The sequence below is a fragment of the Vulpes vulpes genome, chromosome 4, assembly GCF_048418805.1.
Source record: "Vulpes vulpes isolate BD-2025 chromosome 4, VulVul3, whole genome shotgun sequence".
In the NCBI taxonomy this organism is placed as follows: domain Eukaryota; kingdom Metazoa; phylum Chordata; class Mammalia; order Carnivora; family Canidae; genus Vulpes; species Vulpes vulpes.
The window spans coordinates 82,526,461-82,544,434 of record NC_132783.1 but is presented as its reverse complement, the minus strand read 5'-3'; the positions used below and the strand labels follow the sequence as shown (position 1 = coordinate 82,544,434).

Here is a 17,974-nt window from a genome sequence, read left to right as displayed (position 1 = left end):
GTATGGTACCTCTTAGGTTTGCCTGCAAGGGTACCACATCCTTGGCAGGTTTCTCCTCTTCCTGTTGGATGATAGACATCTCCTGGTCCTATCTCCTTTCTTCTGACTTGGCCTTAAGGTTCAAAGTTTCTGCCACCCTAGTACCTGGTGTTGTGACTGGGAGAAGGGACTGAAGGACTCCCAGCCATGTGGGGGTAGGGAAGTCATAGCCTGTAAATAAATGGACAGAGCAAAGAGAAGTCCTTGGGTGAGGAACTTGATTTAGAGTTCCAGACCACGGTTGTTAGTAACAGGTATGGGATGGCACTAATAAATATGGCATTTAAACCTATCAGTGAAAAGTCAGGCCTTTAATGCAGATCCTGGGGAATTAAATGTGAAGTTAAAAAGTAAAATTTTTGTTCAATGATGTAAGAGCAAAACCAGGTTTATTTAAGTTTACTATTTATTATCTCATTACCATGAGATAAGACATTTATATGGAATTATGTATCAGACTGACTTGAATCAGTTTAACAGCAAATTCTGTCTTCAGATTTGCTAGTATCTGATGAACTAGAAGCCACAGAGACAAAGATTTGAAAGGCTAGCTCTCTTGCTTCATCACTATAATCTTAGTTAATAATCTTGGTACCTCACCCTCTTGGTGTCTGTTTCCTCAGATGTAAAATAATACTTGCCCCATTTATCTCACAGGGTTGATGTGAGAATCAACACACAACATATGTGAAAATGCTTTGGGAACAGCAAAACATTTTATTGCAGAGACACCATTACCGTCAGCTTTCTTAGGATGGCTGGCTGTGCTGTCCTGGTCATTAGCTACCATCTGCCCTTGGCCTTCCTTGTAGCTCATGGAGGTGTCTCTCAAGCATCTACTTTTTCACCATACTGAATCTTAAAGTTATGTAGACACGAACATATAGCTATTCTACCAGCTCCTAAAGGAAGAGGCTGTTTCTTCATTTTGCTTGAGATCTCTTATCACCAAGCACTGGGAAGAAAAAGGGGAGTAGTGGCAAAGCTTATTTCTTTTTGGTAGTTATTAAAGTTTTAGGATTTTTCTTTGTTCAAGGCACTGGGTCAGGCTCAGTGGGATGCAGCATGCTACACCTTAAATAATCTCAGCTTTGGAGTCTGACAGACTTTGAGTTCAAATCCAGGCTTGGCCATTTACATAGCTATGCAGACTTGGCAAGTAATGCTCACTCTGAGCTTTAAGTTCCTCTTCTGTATTGGGGGTATTATGTATCCTGCAGAGATACATAATTATAATTAATACCTGTGAGTGACTGGCACACAGTGGGCACTAAAGAGATGACAGATACACAACAAGGACCACCTTCAAGCTCAAAGCATGGTAATAGGAGTTGTGGATGCTAAGACAGGATGACCAAGAGAAAAGTGCAGAAAGAGAGGGGCCATCTTCAAAATAATAGTGAGGGTCATGTTCTAGCAGCACTTGAGTAGCAGCTGAACGATCACTGTGAAAGGTGCTTCAGAAAGCATTTCTGTTCAACCTTAGGATCTCTTCGGTTCCTAAGTCATAAAAAGAAACACCCAATTTAAAAAGAATTCTGTAAGTCCGAATACCAAAGGGTAAAGATGAGGTAATGCACAGTCTGTGCTGTATAGTTATGCAAATAAAACAAATGAGAGCAAGCTAGTGATGGCTTCTAAACTGTCACTGGAAAGATCACCTATAGGCTTATTGCAGTCTAGGTATTTTCTATTATCTTTTGGAAATCATCAAGATGGTAGGTGCTAAAAGTTACATTAGGAAACTCAATGGCCAAATATGGAACTGTGTTGAGAATTATGAATATGGAAATAGATGGGTTTGCAGGCTGGTCATTTTGTGCTCTGACATGCTTGAGAGACATGAGCAGTGGGCTGAATTATCAACCAACTGAAATCTGTTCCAGGTTCCAAGATTTCCTTCTGCCTGGGCTATGTGACCATGAGTAGGTTTTTAACATCTCTGTGCTCAGATTCAGTGAGTCATACTACTGACTCAATGGTCACCACCTCCTTATCAGATAGTATGTGTTAAACATTTTGAACTTCTGAGATTAGGGCCAATTGCTACTAGGATTATATTTACTCACAATTAAGCAACGCTAAGCAGGTCAGGTACAAGTTAGCAAGCAGGACAAAGGCAAATGCTATCAAGGCAAAATTAGCATACAATCTAAAATAATGATTTTCCTAAGTGTACTATGAGGTCCCATGAGGGAGAAGAAAGAATGTCTCTTAGCTTTCCAGGTCTTTTCACATCATGGTGTGAAAGCCTACTAAATTCATATAGTTCTATAACGACAAATATCCCTGAGATAAAGGAAATCTATCATTTGCTAAGGAGAAATGTTTTTAGATTGCCTTCTTATAAAAAGTAATTTGACCTCTTCCCCCTATCCCAAATCCCTGAGACTTTGAAAGGATAAAGAAACCAATTTGGAGCTCTTTCAAAGGATTTATTTGCTACAGAATTGCTTGAGCCCACCAACAAGATGAACTCGGGATTTCTGTGTTAAAAGGATTTTGCTCACGGATTTATTTTTACAAGTGCTTCAACATTCAAAAAGTAATTCTTTTTGCCAGTATTTGGCATGTCTAGAAGAGGTTAGAAAAAGTTAGAATCTATAGAATTAGATGTCTAAAAATAGAAAAAAACCCAAACATTTTAAAACTCCTCATTTGGACAGGTCCTGAGTTGAAATCACATTCATCTGCAAGAAGAACTGTTTTAGGTCAGAAACACTGTGTTTTGTAACTCCAGATCCTGATCTTGGATTTAACTGGTGAGGATTCCAGGCACTGCATGAATGACAGGAGAGATGTCATTCAGTTGGGCAATTCTGGCATGTGTCCTACCTGGCTTGTAAAGTTTTATAAATATCTCTTAAACCCAAACCTCCGGTTCTCTGATGCCGATTGTCAATCTGATTCTCAATACTTTTTTAAACAAATAAACCAAAAATTTCCCTGCAAGATCATACATTTAAGTATTTGTTGCTTGTGGATAGATACAGAGAAACCAAGTATGGATGTGAATTAACAATTCAGCAAAGGAGCTGTGAATCTCTGGATGGCTGCGTATGTTCCAAGAAAAGTCCCTCGCTGTCCCTGCACTTGCAGAGGTGACCATCCCGGCAAGGTCAACCTGAAGAGGGTGTGAAGCCCAGCAGCTGCTCGATGGGTTTAAACCGCCACTCATCTGCCTCCAGCTCTTCTACCAAACCAGCTAATTTTTCCATCCGAGCAACTTGCTGATCTGTAAAGAGTCAGGAGGCAAAATATAATACAACATATTTCCCATGAGATAGTCACCAACCACCAACGTGATCATTGGTTTAAAAATAATTTCTAGAAGGAGGTGCCTGGATGGTTTAGTTGGTTCAGTGTTTAACTCTTGGTTTTAGCTCAGGTCATGATCTCAGGGTTATGGGATCGAGCCCCACATTGGATTCTTTCCCTTTCCCTTTGCCCGTCGTCCCCCTGCTTTTGTTCTTTAAAATAAGTAAAATAAATAAAATCTTTTAAAAAAGATAAATATCTAGAAGGATTTTCCCCCTCAATACTTAAGTGTTAGGGCCTTATTCTATGTTAGAAGATTAAATCTAAAAAAAAGAAAAAAAGAAAAAAAAGGAAGGCGTATGTATCCTCTCTGCCATAGTGATTTGTGTACTAAAATCCTAGCATTCCAAGCAACTGCAGCTTTCCCTCCTACTTATGCCTTCAAGGGAGAAACATAATTCCCTGATGCATAAATGAAGGCCACAGAAAAGGTGCTACCAGGCTCTTAGAGTGCAGACAGACCATAAAGTATAACATAAATACTTGAAGAATGAAGATGAGGATGGTAACCAGTGAAGATCAATGACAAAAGGTTTCAGAAAAGGGAGGAAAAAGGGATCCCTGGGTGGCGCAGTGGTTTGGCGCTTGCCTTTGGCCCAGGGTCCGATCCTAGAGACCCGGGATCGAATCCCACATCAGGCTCCCGGTGCATGGAGCCTGCTTCTCCCTCTGCCTATGTCTCTGCCTCTCTTTCTCTCTCTCTCTCTGTGACTATCATAAATAAATAAAAATTAAAAAAAAATTAAAAAAAAAAGGGAGGAAAAAGCAACACAAGAGGAGTAGAAAGCATGAACTTCTCTAGAAAACTAACCCTTTTGACTCTAGCTTTGAGCCTCAATGTAGACATTTTGTCTGGCTTAAGTAGAATGCTTTTGTCTGCAGGTAATTTAGAAAGTTCACTTAAAACAGCCTTGTTGAGTTTCAGGAGTTTTTGTCACAAAGCACATTGATCTTTCTGAATCCTCCTCTCCTATCCCCCTGTCCCCAACTTATTCTCACAGTTAAGCATACAACACTCATGGGCTTACCATGTTTCACCTGTTTAAGTGTAGATGCCACTTGATAACTGAAAACGGATTCGCAGAGGAATCTTTCAGAGCCATCTACAAACAGAAGAGGAAAAGTTTTAATGTGCTCTAAGGGTTTTATGGCTTCTGATAAACCAAGTAAACGTGCCCATTCTTTTCAATGCTTTCACATTCAGGGTCCAGTTTTCAGTGTTTACAAAGAGGGCTTCTGTTTCATTTAGAACTAATAGTGCTCTGCTATAAAAGCTACTTCTTCTATACCTAGAATATTACAACAGTTCGTCCACTTGTTTCACAGTTTAAAAATAATGTTTAAAAAAAACAAAATTAAGTAACCTCAGTGTGATGTCTTGGTCAACATTTCTCCCCTCCTAACCTGACAGTTTCTTAATGTTCTCCTATTCTGCATGTCAGGCAAAGACTGACATCTGACACATTTGGCCACGTGGCTCCTGTGCTATCAAAATACAAAGGCACATCAAAACTCTAAATCACTTTTAATTCTGAAAAGTAAAGCTGAGGGGGAAATAGCTGTTGTTGATTTTTAACATATCAAATTACATCACTATGACCATCACATAGGACTGCTGGGAAATTTTATTCTGTAAACGCAAATTGTAACCTTGATTTTCCAACTGAACCAAAACACTGCAATTTGCATGGTGATAAGAGTATGGTGCAATTTCAGAACCTAGCATTGTACTGGTGCCAAGAACTGGTAACAAGAAGGTAGCTAACTCAGTCACAACAGCACTTGGAAGAGGATTGTGAAACATAAGCTAGTTCATGTTATTGTGAGACAAGGGCAAAATATACCCCAAAGACACAGAGCTCATATAGGAAAATGTGAGTTTTAAAAAGGTAGCAGAAACTATTTGGGGAAGGTGTCTTATTGCAAAAATCCTAAAACAAATGGGGGAAGAGTACACAGCTGTCTTTTTTTAGGTGGTAGTTTATGCCAGCACTACTAAGTGTCAAGCACTCACCCATCAATCATGGGTTGGCATGTCAGCCAGCTATTAAGTGACAAGGAGATAGGACTAACACATTCTGGCTTCATGCTGAGTTTCACACAAGGCTGACCTTACTTCAGAAGTCCTGTTGTAGAAATAAAAGAAACCTCATTTGAAAGAGTCAGGAGGCCAGAAGGGGGAGCTCTCATGCCCTAACTCTCCTGGTCAATGGCCGACCCTAACAAGAAGAGGCAAATTTTGCTTTCCCAGCAGGAAGAAGCTTATTATTCTGCTACCCTAGCAGGATGAAAAAAGTTTTTCTTCTTGCCAGGCAATAGCTCGGCCAATGAGAAACTGTCACAACTCAGCCAATGAAAAACCACTACACTTCACCAATGTCTAGTTTGTGCCAATGGATTTTTTATTTATAATATAGTTTCTCCCAACTACCCCCTTTCCTCTCCTTTGTTCTCTGGACTTGCCTATGGTTATACCATTGCCTGCCTGTCCTTGGTCACAATTCTCTGCTATTCCTGAATAAATCCATTTTTGCTGGTAAAATAATGTGAGTTATTTTTAAGATTAACATGGTAAGGGGAGCCTGGCTGGATCAGTTGGTTGAGCATGTGACTCTCTTGATCTTGGGGTCCTGAGTTCAAGTGCATGTTGGCCCTAAAGTTTACTTAAAACAAGAAACCAAAAAGATCGGAGGTAGGCCTGAACAGCTCAGCTGGTTAAGTGTCTGACTCTTGATCTCAGGGTTGTGAGTTCAAGCCCCATGTTGGGCTTCACATGGGGCGAGGAGCTTACTTAACAAAAAAACAAAAAAGATTAGTGTGCCTGGCTGACTTAGTTGGTAGAACATGCAGCATGCAACTCCTGATCTCAGGGTTTTTGAGTTCAAGGCCCACCTTTGGTGTAGATAGAGATTACTTAAAAATAAAAAAATCTTAAAAAAAAGATTAACACAATAAACAGTAAACCATAGATATTGTATCCAAATGGCTTGAATATACAACCGAAAGGTCTTCTGTCCAATATTATATTCAAGATTGATGTAAAAAGAAATTAAAATGTAATTATTTTTATACATGTATTTTTGTATGCATAATGTGTATTATTTCAAAATATTATTTCACAAAGTACTATACCCCTTAGGAAAAGTGTTACTTCTTTAAATTCAACCTCTTTTTTTAAAGGTTATTTGAGTGAGCAAGAGCAAGTGAGATAGAGAGAGAACACGAGTGGGAGGAGGAGCAGAGGTTGAGGGAGAAGCAGACTCCCCCTGCTGAGCAGGAAGCCCACGTGGGGCTAGATCCTGGCACTCCAGGATCATGACAGAGCTGAAGGCAGACACTTAACCGACTGAACCACCCAGTGCTCCAAATTGAACCTCTTCTATATTATGTACTATATAGTATATGATCCTATCCCCTTCTCCCTCCCCTATTCCTCTGGGTGAATGGAAGTCATTTGTGAGCAAATCATTTAAAGTGAGCAAAAAATTTTTATTTTCAATTAACCAAATATTATACTGACTGTTCAGTTTATTATGTAAATATTCCAGTGTTCACTATTCATACCTTGGCTTAAAGGGTCAAATTATAACTCAAGTTTATTTTAGAAAGAGCAAAGCATAGAGAACTAGAGTCCACTTCTCAGGTAGTTTGATCCTGAACTTTAGGATCTCATGCAAGGCAGTGGGGATTCTGGGCTATACGGATCAGGCCAAGATGTATTTGGAAACTCTTGGAAGTGCTACCTCCCACTTATATTTAATCACAGGTGCTATTAGGATAAAATGCTTAAGTTATAACATTTGCATTTTTCCCTTGGCAATGAACTTCAAAGCAAAGAGATGTAAGCTAATCTTTCAAAAAGACACCTGCATATCACTTTACCATTCTGTATGCCTATGGAACACACTTTCGCTGATTTGCAGCTCTGTATTAGCCACAATGTCCATTGCTTCTTAGTCACATCCTATTAGATGTGATATCTGTACCAATCTAAAGCCTGGAATTTCTCTAGAGAGGAGTCAGCCTAGGGCAATCATTCTTCTATTTAGAAATTGTAATCAAACCCTTTGTAACACACCAAGTAGCAATACATCAGTTTTCCTCCTAAGGGACAAGCAAAGGGTATAAGTAGTGAAAAGTTCAGTAAATTGCCCAAATCTAACATCATGCCAACTCCAATAAATAGGATGCTATCAGATTCATTTAAAAGAATATTACCTCACAGCAGGAAATTAGACAATGCCAGATAATTTATGCTTTAGCAGCCTACAATGTCACTAAAATTCAGCTACTTCTGGGCTGGAAGGCAGTCTCTAATTTGCTCCCTAATCTGAGTGAGGACAATCATAGCCAAGGGCAGGAAGAATGCTGAAAACTGCTGTACAGATCTTCGGTTTATGATGGGGTTATATCCTGATAAACCCATTCTAAGTTAAAAATACTAAGTTGAAAATGCATTTACTACACCTAAACTACTAAACATCATTAGGTAGCCTAACCTACCTTAAACATGCTTAGAACACTCACATTAGCCTACAGTTGCGAAAAATCATCTAACACAAAGCCTATTTTATAATAAAGTGTCAAATATCTCATGTAAATTATTGAATACCGTACTGAAAGTGAAAACCAGGAATGGTTGTATGGGTACAGAATGGTTGTGAGTATATAGGTTGTTCACCTTGGTGATCGTGTGGCTGAGAACTGTGGCTCCCTGCCCCAGCCCAGCATCCTAAGAGATTACCGAACCAAATATTGTTGGCTCAGGAAAAGATCAAAATTCAAAACTCAAAGTATGCTTTCTACTAAATGCATATAGCTTTTGCGCCCTGGTAAAGTAAAAAAATCTTAAGTCGAACCATCAGTAAATTGGGGACCATGTATACATTGCTTATGTGAAGTGTCTAGACTGGATGCACAAGAATGTTTATTCAAAAGGTTAAGTACGTTATCTGGGTTTCACAGAAGGATGCAAGATCAATTTGAACCTGTTAAGATTATAAATAGTATCCAACCTTGGCTCCTGATTGCTTTTCTTCCTTGCTGTGAAATGGCAACTTTTCCTACTCTGTTTTCATATTTGATTAAACTACTCTAAGAAAAATGGTTAGGTACCTGTGCATTAGATTAACTGTATAATAGCATCACCTATAAACATTGTAGAATATGCTTCTAAATCTAACATTCTTATTAAATTTCATTTAGCAGTACTCTTTCAATTTAACATTTTTGATTTGAGTAGGATAGTTCACGGATTACCATTTCTAATTTTTCATAGTCTGTCCTTAAGTGTAAGTAGCTTTAAAATACAGCTAAAACTTTAAACCTAAGAAAGGGAATGAAAACTCTGCATTTTGAATTTTTTATTTTTATTTTTTTGCATTTTGAATTTAAACCTAATATAAATTCGTCCTACAACAGAAAGCCAACACATTCTTCCATGGAGCATACTGGGATGGAGTAAAAATGGATAGAACTAAAACTTGTTAGAACCTCAACATTCAGACTAATCTCAGGAGCCTTTCTTCTTTAATGTTTCCAAGTAATCTGGAGTATACTGATACAGAATGCTTATAGCTTTGAGACTAAGGAGGTACCTCCTGTATTAAATTTCTCCTGTAGCTAGAATTTAAATGACTTCAATCTTAGAGTCCATTGTTAAACATCAATTCCTTTTCTGCTGCTGTAAGACTCATTAAGCAATTTAAGTGCCTCCAACTTTTGATTTTTTGTGAGCAACTTCCTTAACACCAGGTCTCTGCTGCATATAAGACGTCAAAAATGTAGTGCCACATATGGTAAACAAGGCCCCAATTGTTCACTACATCCAGAGTCAGTGATACTAATTTAAGAATTCAGTTAACAAAACTAAAGAAAACGAGAAGGCAAAGACAGAAGTACATACATCTCAGATATATCACCTGACTAATTCACCAACTTGATTTGAACCAATTCTAGAGAGGCTTGTGGTCCTAGTTTTCTCATGTCTCTCAGTCACAAATGATTCTTCTGTTTGTCCTGGCTTTAACCCAAAACTCTTTTCACCTGATATAAATGAATAAAGTTTACTCCAAAAAGCTTACTCCTAACTATAGTTGGTACCTTGCTCAGAGATTTCTAGATTAATTTTTAAATATACTTACCAAAATTTGCAATTTAAAGTAAAAAAGATCAATACATAACTAAGCACAAAAGTGCTAGAATCAGGTAGATTTTGAATCCTTAATAGTTCTTTGCTGACTTTTTTCAAAGTGTGACAGTTTAATAGTTACGGACGAATCTTTCATGAGCATTCCTTGAATGTCAGTCAAAAGAAAAGATTTCTGTGCTGCACCCTAGACCAATTTAGCATCTCTAAGGTGGGTAGAAATGTGCATTTTAAATAAGCTCTTCAGGTGATTTTTATGCTCCCTATTAAGAGTTTACTGGTCTAGCTCCTCAAGTGACACGTATCCCATGAATTTCAGGTATCAATGCAGTGTCATGCTTACAGCCTGTGCTCTGATCCCGGCTAGCCAGTTTGCAAATGTGTGCTGAGTAAGATGTGGATGATTTGATACAAACCCAGCTCCCGTGCTAGAAAAACCATACAGTACTGTTCTACAGTGGGCCAAGGGAGCCATCTTCACATACAAGAGTAGTATATTAGTTTTTATTTCCTCTTAGAACCTATTTGATGAGGTTAATCTATGAGTAGATTAATTACATTAGAAAGAAATATATCAAACCTACTCATCATAGGGAGGCAGACTGGTGCCAGGAATAAAGCAAACTGGAGGAGGTCAAGAAAATTCTTGGTTCTAGTGCTGACTTTGTCTTTAATGTGGTCAAATCATATTAACTTTTCTGGGTCTAAATAAGTCTAGATGACTTCCTTGATTTCCAAAGCTTTTTTCAGCTCCAAAATTTTGATTCTGGAGAAAGATCTGTGTTTTGAGCATAATATTTTGAAATGGGGACAAGTGATGAAATGTGGAGCTGAAATCAGGGCAAACTCGTCTCTAATCTGCTTAATAGCTTCTTTACAATTAATATTCATTGCAGGTCAGAATCCAATTATTCAGCAAAAAGCAGCATGAGATCACCTTCTAACATCTCTCCAGCTCCTTTGGGGTAGGTGAAAAGGGCTTTCCGTGGTGGGGCAAGGTCTGAGACACTGAAACCAGATCCAGTGACAGAACTTCCACTGACCCCACCAGCTGAGGAGGATGATGAAGAGGCAGCCATTTCCTCTCTAGCAGAATTCTCACTTCACTACAGAGAAAGAAAAACAGCAATTGGCAAGTTTATGGAAGTGAGACTGACAACATTTCATTCTAGCTGCCATAAAAGCCAGCATACAGTTTAGTAAAGAATTAGCTCCCCCTTTTTCTACCCTCTCTGTTCCCACAATCTTTTACTGATGCCTCATACCAAAATGTCTCTCAGGATTTTATGTGAAAGTATGTTTATTCTGTTTTTCTACTTAAAACACTTACTTCCTATCATTAGCAAACTGTTTATATGGCTTGGGATCGACTGTGGGTGATTTATGGGTTATGAAGGGGTGATATGGCAGTGCCGAGGTAGCCATCTGACTGAGGAAATAAATTATATGAGGATAAAACAACATGCCTCATAGGACAGTTTGTCTTGGCTACATCCTGACAAAGCCACACCAAAAAATTCACTTATAAAATTTTCCAAATAAAATTCCAGAATAACACTGTGTTCTGTTCCTAAGGAAAGGGAATTGGTTAGGAAATACATATTTGTCCTTTCATTAAAAATGTTTTAAAAACTTTTTCATCCAAATGTAATACCCAAATTGATCACTTGGTGGCATCCCCAAACTGGAAGAAAATAGCTCATAAAATGATCTTCAAATTCATGGTTTATTATGAATACAGCAGCTGTGTTTAACCCTATGTCATATCAAAAAGCCCAAATGCAAATGAGAAAATCTGTACTGAATACATGATTCCTTACAGAAGTTCAAAACAAAAATACTACTTTTTGCCACTGAGGCTTATATTGCATACTTAAATAAGATTCTAAGATGTTTATGTTTTCTAAAAAGAATAGTCTAGCACTGTGCTAATAGAACTTTATGCCATAATGGAAATGTTCTAACATTTCTGTGCAGTCCAACATGATAGCCATTAACCTCACGTGGCTATTAGTCTAGTATGACTGAAGAACTGTGTTTTAATTTAAAAAATTAAAAAAAAAATCCCTACACCAACGTGGGGCTTGAACTCACATCCCTGAGATCAAGAATTGCATGCTCCACCAACTGAACCCAGCCAGGTACCCCGGAAGAACTGTATTTTAATTATGTATTTAATATTAATTGAAATTTAAATAGCCACATATGGCTAGTGGTTACTGTACTGGATAGTACAACTCAAGTATTTAGACAAAAAAAAGACTTTATACTGAATTGTATGCTTTAAGATAGCTAACAGTTAATTTTATGTTATGTGAATTTTAGCTCAATTAAAAAAAATGACTTTTAAAAAATGGGGCGGCCTGGGTGGCTCAGCGGTTGAGTGTTTGCCTTCAGCTCAGGGCATGATCCTAGGTGCAGGAATCAAGTCCCGCATCAGGCTCCCTGTGAGGAGCCTCTTCTCCCTCCATCTATGTCTCTGCCTCTCTCTGTGTTTCTCATGAATAATAAAAAAATAACCTTAAGAAAAAAAGGATTTAAAAAATGAATTTCCCTCTTTAATGGCCACCGAGAATTTTAGCCGATTTTTTCCTTCTTTTGCTAGTTGCAAAATAAAGACATTTGTTACAAAAGTTGGAATTTTTTTTTGAAAAAAAGAAAAAATAAGGGTATGCTATTCGGATATAAATCCTACATATACATAATCCAGTTTCTTAGGAAGAAAAATGATATACTTTGCATTTCTGAAATGCTGGCTGTTCTTGTTTCCTTAATTTTGCGATGATGACTTAAGGCTGTCAGGGAAGCAGAGTTTAGTTTCTGATTTCATTATATGTCCATAAGAAATATGATTATAAATGAAGTGGGATATGGGAAGAGTAAGGCAACTGCTAGAACCAGAATGTCAGCCTATTTAAAAATATAAATTAATTAGGGATATTGTCAATCTTGCTATTAGATCACCTTTTTTCTCTGAGCTCTATAACTTCCAAGTTGTATTCGTATTCATAGAGCCAACAACTTCTCAAGCTGGATTTATATCCAATCCTTCGGGCAACACTAGCTTGTTATATAGCTTGACAGGTTCTCAAATGCTCTTTTAAACAGCATTTAAGCAGTAATGGACCTGGTCTAAATTTCTAAGTGGATTCTTGTTGGGATTCAAACAAAGAACACAGATAATTTAGCCATCTTTTGGACAGGTACTCAGTCTTATTTTCCACCAGTTCAGAGCAGAACCTACAGTGAAGTATTTATCTCACCTAAGACTTAAAACTCTAATCTTCTTCCTACACCTTGAAAAATTCTCTATTCAGTTGCAAATGCAAGGGATACTTTATATTTTGAAATCAGTTGCTCAGCACAGCTCCCTAGGGACTGCCACAGTGAGGACAGCTTCAAAGGCTAGACGCAGTGTGACTTCTAAACTGAGTATAATCAAAGGAATTCCCTTTCATCCCATTTTCTTTCAAACTCAGAACTACTATCATTCAATACACAAAATAGCCAGGGTTGGAAACTGGAGTGCGCAATTAGCACAAAGCTACTTTTACATAAATAAGCAGTTTACTGCTGAGGTAGATAGAATAACACCTAAGTAATTTCTAGCTTTAAAGATTCAGGTTGAATTTTACATGCTGTCAGCAGATGGTAACAGGAGGTAGAGTGAAGCGAACAATAAACAATAAACCCCTGCTTTGTCACACTGCTTTATGAAGGCAGGCATTCTGAGCATCAGAACCAAATACAATGCTTGGCCTATACTAAGTAGCTGTTGATTTAAATAAATGCTTGCTAAATGAATTAAACATTTCACAGGAACCACAAAATTCCTTAAAGGTCATCTCGTCGGATTCCCTCGCTTTACAGATGAACAAACAAAACTGAGCTATACAAACGTTAGCTTACATGCTGTGACATTCTTCAAGCAATGGCTTTGTGGGCATATCATGTGCCATGTGAGAGGTAAAACAGCATAGTGGTTAGAGTTAGAGTTCAGGCTCTGGGTTCAGGTGGTGGTTTTGCTATTTAGCTTGCTGTATGGCTCTGGACAAATCCCTTCACCTCTCTGCTCCTCAGTCACCTCATCTCTAAGATGAGGATAATAATAGTACCTCCTTCATAAAGGTGTCACAAAGGTTAATATAACCAAAGCATTTGGGATAGTCACAGGCATAGCAAACATTCAGTATCAGCTACCCAAAATTAGTAATGGATATTTACTCCTGAATCCCGCCCCCCATGCAGATCCCAGTTTTTTATACATAGTATGTCCAAACACACTCAAGAGAGGTTTTAATTCTCTGTGTTTGGCAGAGTCAGCAAGCTGGCAGAAGGGAAAGGATCTCTGCTCAGCAAGAGGAAAGGTGCCCTCCATCAACGCACTTGACACTCTCATTTTTAAGGTTCAGGAGTTTAAGAAGAATTCTATGATCTAAGAAAACAGGGGTGGTGGTGGTGAAATGAGTTGTCTTTCTATCCTCGAGGCCTAGCACACAACCTGGGTCAGAACGTTTCCTGAATGAATACCGAACAAATGACAGAACGCAGGGCTAGTGGCTCAGCAAAGGTTACACGGGAGGGATGGAGAAGCGGGCTGTCACGAGGGTTGGTCCATTATTGAGGGTTTTTTTTTTTTCCCCTCCTCATTCTGCAGATCTAATACATTCTGTATTAACACAACTCTCTCCCACCCCAGGCTGCTGGGCCCCAGGCAGGTCCTCAGCAAAACTCTGCCTAATGAATACATGTTCATGATGAAGTAGCCTGGGCTTTGGCTCTCGAAGGGAAGGAAGCTGAGTCCGCTGGCCTTAGAGATGCCCAGAGCCTAGCAAGGCCACCCTGGGGGAGGGGGGGCGGGGGGGGGCGGGGCGCAGCATGATCAACCATCTACTCCAGGTACGACAGGGATGACTTCCGTTTTCATCAACTTTACTTCCTGTCGGATGTATACCTATTAAAAAGAATTCCTCCCTTTAGAAGAAGTCTCCTTATGAAAAAGATTAAGCTTTATTAAAGTATTTCTGGCACGATGCCAGATTATTAGAAGCAATCGTCGAATTCCACCATCAACAAATCGTTCCACTTGAACCGCGAGCTCACCACCCAAACCGAGGCAGCAGCTAAACAGCAGGTGCGGTGGCGGAAAAAAAAAAAAAAAAAAAAAAAAAAAAAAGAGAGGGGGCTGGAAACGGGGAGGGAAGAGCGCCCGCGGCTGCCGAACCAACTCCAAGGCAAGCTTTTCCTGTCCTTTCCCCGCTCGGTCTCAAGGGGGCGATGCTACCCGCGCAGCCCCACTGCGCAGGCGCCAGCTCTCCGCGCGCACGCGCACCCCGTCCGGCGCGGCCTAAGGAAATTTCCTCTCACGCTCCCACCGAAGCAGGCTCCAGTCTCTCCTCCTATCTTCTCCATTTTACTAGTCCCTGCAGGTAGGATCCCACGGATCGACTCCCTTCCACCAAGCTCCCGGGGGGTCCCTAAGCCCTCGGCCACTTACCTCAGCGGATTTGGCGCTTTCCCCTACAGCCCCGCCCCCAGGGCCAGCCAGAGCGGCAGCGTTTACAACGACGAGGACGGCGGCGTGCGCGCGCCCGCGCGGAGGAAGCCGGCGACGTGCGCGCGCCCGCAGGGGCGAGGTGGGGGCGTGGCCGGGGCGTGGCCGGGGCTGGATCGCGCGCTCCCGCGGAGGACTTCCGGGTCTTGCGCGCCTACCTGGCTTTACCGCCGGGTTCCTGCCGCCCCCGGGTTCCTCGCTTTTTTTGGCTTGTTTCTGTGATTCAAGGCTTCACCTTCCCCCACGACATCGAAGGCCCTCTGCTCTCCGCGCTCTCCAGACTGCCACGAAGCAGGGTTACGTGGGGCAGCCCCCCGTCTTTCAGACAGTCTCGTAGGCCCGGTGCCCTACGGGAAAGGCAGGTGAAGTTTGCTGTCCCTTACTCCAGAGCCGCGGTCTGAGGGTCCGACCTAATCATCAAAGTCTCCTTTTGTGAAGCGCCTATTTTTTATTTTTTAATTTTGTGAGGCGCTGGGGAATAGGCCACCACGGGCGTAATGTCAGGACTCTGTTGCTGATGGATCCCGGCGTCGTCCGAGGGTTTATCTTCCATGTTGTTACTTCTCACAACGCAAAATCCCCCCTTGGTTCTGTAATCACGTCACCAACCACAGTGACGTCACCAACCACAGCGACGTCACTTGCTGAGGGTTGGATTGGGCTTTAAGTACTTAGTGCATTGATCAGTTGCACTTACTTGTGCCCATGATCAATGCACAAGTGCATTAAACAAGTGCATTAGGTGTTTTGGGGGCTTTAGTTGTTTATTTTTTTATTTAATATTTTTAAAGATTTTATTTATTTATTTTTTTTAACTTTATTTATTTATTTATTTTTTTATGATAGTCACACAGAGAGAGAGAGAGGCAGAGACATAGGCAGAGGGAGAAGCAGGCTCCATGCACCGGGAGCCCGATGTGGGACTCCATCCCAGGTCTCCAGGATCCTGCCCTGGGCCAAAGGCAGGCGCTAAACTGCCGCGCCACCCAGGGTTCCAAAGATTTTATTTATTTATTCATGATAGACACAGAGAAAGAGAGAGAGAGAGAGATAGAAAGAGACACAGAGACACAGGCAGAAGCAGGCTCCATGCAGGGAGCCTGATGTGGGACTTGATCCTGGGACTCCAGGATCAGGCCCTGGGCTAAAGGCGGCGCTAAACCGCTGAGCCACCAGGGCTGCCCTGGGCCTTTAGTTGTTTAAATTGAAACTTAAATTTTAATGCACTGTTTAAAGTTTAAATTTTTATGCATTACATTTTAATGCCTTTTGTGCCCAAAATGCACAAGTGCATTAAGTAATTGTTTTGGGGCTTTTTCTTTAATTGTGGGCTTCCAAGACTGTAACCTACGTGGTTAGGAACATTGGTTGAACTTAATCACAGCTAGCCAGTAAGGAACCTTTGTTTCCTTAATTCTTTTTTTTTTTTTTAAAGATTTTATTTATTTATTCGTGAGAGACCACAGAGAGGAAGAGACACGGGCAGAGGGAGAAGCAGGCTGCCCATGAGAAGCCTGATGCCATGAGGAGCCTGATGCGGGACTCGATCCTGGGACCCCAGGATCACGACCTGAGTGGAAGGCAGATGCTCAACCACTGAGCCACCCAGGTGCCTTGTTCCCTTAATTCTTGGCTCATTAAGTGGTGACTAGAAGCTTGGCTTCTCAATGAGCGATGTACATCTTTGAGGAGTGGCCTATAGAAATGGATTCCTCCCCTCAGCAGTGTGTTGAAGAACCATGTTGGTTAAGTCATGTTTTAACTGTTCTGATGGGCAACAGGACCTAATTCTGAGGTATATATTTCTTGTACCTCTAAAAGTACTTAGGGGTTATTTACCCCCCTGAAGGATAAGTGTGCTACACATTCCTAATCCTCTTAATTATCATGCTGGATAAAAAGAGTGAGACACTTAGTGAATGGTTAGATAAACACAGAAGGTTGTATCCTACTTCAAGTTAAAATAATAAAGACATCTGTTCTCTCAAACTCACAGGCTGTATAGAGAGCGAAGAGTATCTTTTAATCACCATTTCTTCGAGTGCTGAAATAGTTTACAAATTACCCTCTAGGGGCACCTGGCTGGTTCAGTTGGTGGAGCAAGTGACTCCTGAGCTCAGGGTTGTGAATTCGAGCCCAATTTTGGGTGTGGAGATTACTTAAAAATAAAATATTTGGAAGCAAAAACAGGGACTCCTGGGTGGCTCAGCGGTTGAGCACCTACCTTTGGCCCAGGGTGTGATCCTGGAGACCCGGGATCGAGTTCCGCATCAGGCTCCCCACATGGAGCCTGCTTCTCCCTCTGCCTGTGTCTCAGCCTCTCTTTCTCTGTGTCTCTCATGAATAAATAAATAAAATCTTAAAAAAAAAAAAAAAAAAGAAAGCAAAAACAAATTACTGTCTAGAGTGAACCAGGCATGGAATGCTGTCGTGGAAAATATAAAAACTGACTTAAAATAGCTCGCAGATTGGGGAAATCTAATGGAAACAGTGCTGCTTTTGTTTAGGATGTGCTGTGAACTGATGTCTGATTACATAATGATCCATAAAATAGAGATAGGGTTTTTATTTCTGATTAAAACAGGGTAAGGTGATCATTTGTTTTTCAGGATTTCACTAGAATATTGTTCAAAGAAAGTATCATGGAAGTTCTGCGCCCACAACTTGTAAGAATTGGTGGACGGATTTACAGAAAAAATCCCATCCAAGAACAAACTTACCAACATGAAGAAGAAGAAGAAGACTTCTATCAAGGTAATCCTAGTTGTTCTTTGGTCACATTAGTACAATGTTCTTTGCACTGTGGAAACAATGCTTTAAGTGTTTCTATGTGAACACTGAAATTTGAGCTGTTTGGCCTCTACCTAGCTCCATTTGTGTTGACATAGTCTAAGGGGACCGATGACTTTAAGTTT

At 40.4% G+C, this 17,974-nt stretch overlaps 2 protein-coding genes across 10 annotated transcripts in view; one reads left to right on the top strand and one right to left on the bottom strand.

Annotated features, from left to right (window-relative positions):
* Positions 1 to 427: 427 nt before the first annotated feature.
* Positions 428 to 15,129, bottom strand: ANAPC16 (anaphase promoting complex subunit 16). Of its 2 annotated transcripts, XM_026004174.2 has the most exons (4): positions 15,003 to 15,129; positions 10,443 to 10,611; positions 4,386 to 4,460; positions 428 to 3,274 (listed from the first exon to the last, which is right to left on the bottom strand). In XM_026004174.2, exons 2-4 carry the CDS (start codon positions 10,582 to 10,584, stop codon positions 3,159 to 3,161), a joined length of 333 nt encoding a protein of 110 aa, XP_025859959.1. In that variant the 5' UTR covers positions 10,585 to 10,611; positions 15,003 to 15,129; the 3' UTR covers positions 428 to 3,158. The 2 variants fall into 2 exon arrangements, with proteins under 2 accessions (XP_025859959.1, XP_025859969.1); XM_026004184.2 differs by lacking the exon at positions 4,386 to 4,460.
* ASCC1 (activating signal cointegrator 1 complex subunit 1) overlaps positions 14,799 to 17,974 on the top strand; it is a 98,928-nt gene continuing 95,752 nt past the window's right edge. For 2 of the 8 annotated variants that reach the window (XR_012001110.1, XM_072756246.1), the window contains exons 1-3: positions 14,824 to 14,934; positions 16,495 to 16,668; positions 17,669 to 17,813. Coding sequence is in view for 6 of the 8 variants with exons in the window: in XM_072756246.1 (XP_072612347.1) it covers positions 17,702 to 17,813 (112 nt within the window). In the remaining 2 variants the exon portion in view is untranslated. Of the gene's footprint in view, positions 14,935 to 15,155; positions 15,422 to 16,494; positions 16,855 to 17,668; positions 17,814 to 17,974 lie in introns of those variants that run through there. The other 6 variants (XM_072756247.1, XM_072756248.1, XM_026004145.2 and 3 more) reach the window with 6 other exon arrangements.

Excerpts from the sequence above, each read along its gene's own strand:
- ANAPC16 (XM_026004174.2), bottom strand. The coding sequence starts at position 10,584 with ATGGCTGCCTCTTCATCATCCTCCTCAGCTGGTGGGGTCAGTGGAAGT. Across the intron at positions 4,461-10,442 it reads AGCTGGAGAGATGTTAGAAG|ATGGCTCTGAAAGATTCCTC; the intron begins GTGATCTCATGC and ends TTCTGTTTGTAG. Across the intron at positions 3,275-4,385 it reads ACTTAAACAGGTGAAACATG|ATCAGCAAGTTGCTCGGATG; the intron begins GTAAGCCCATGA and ends GACTCTTTACAG.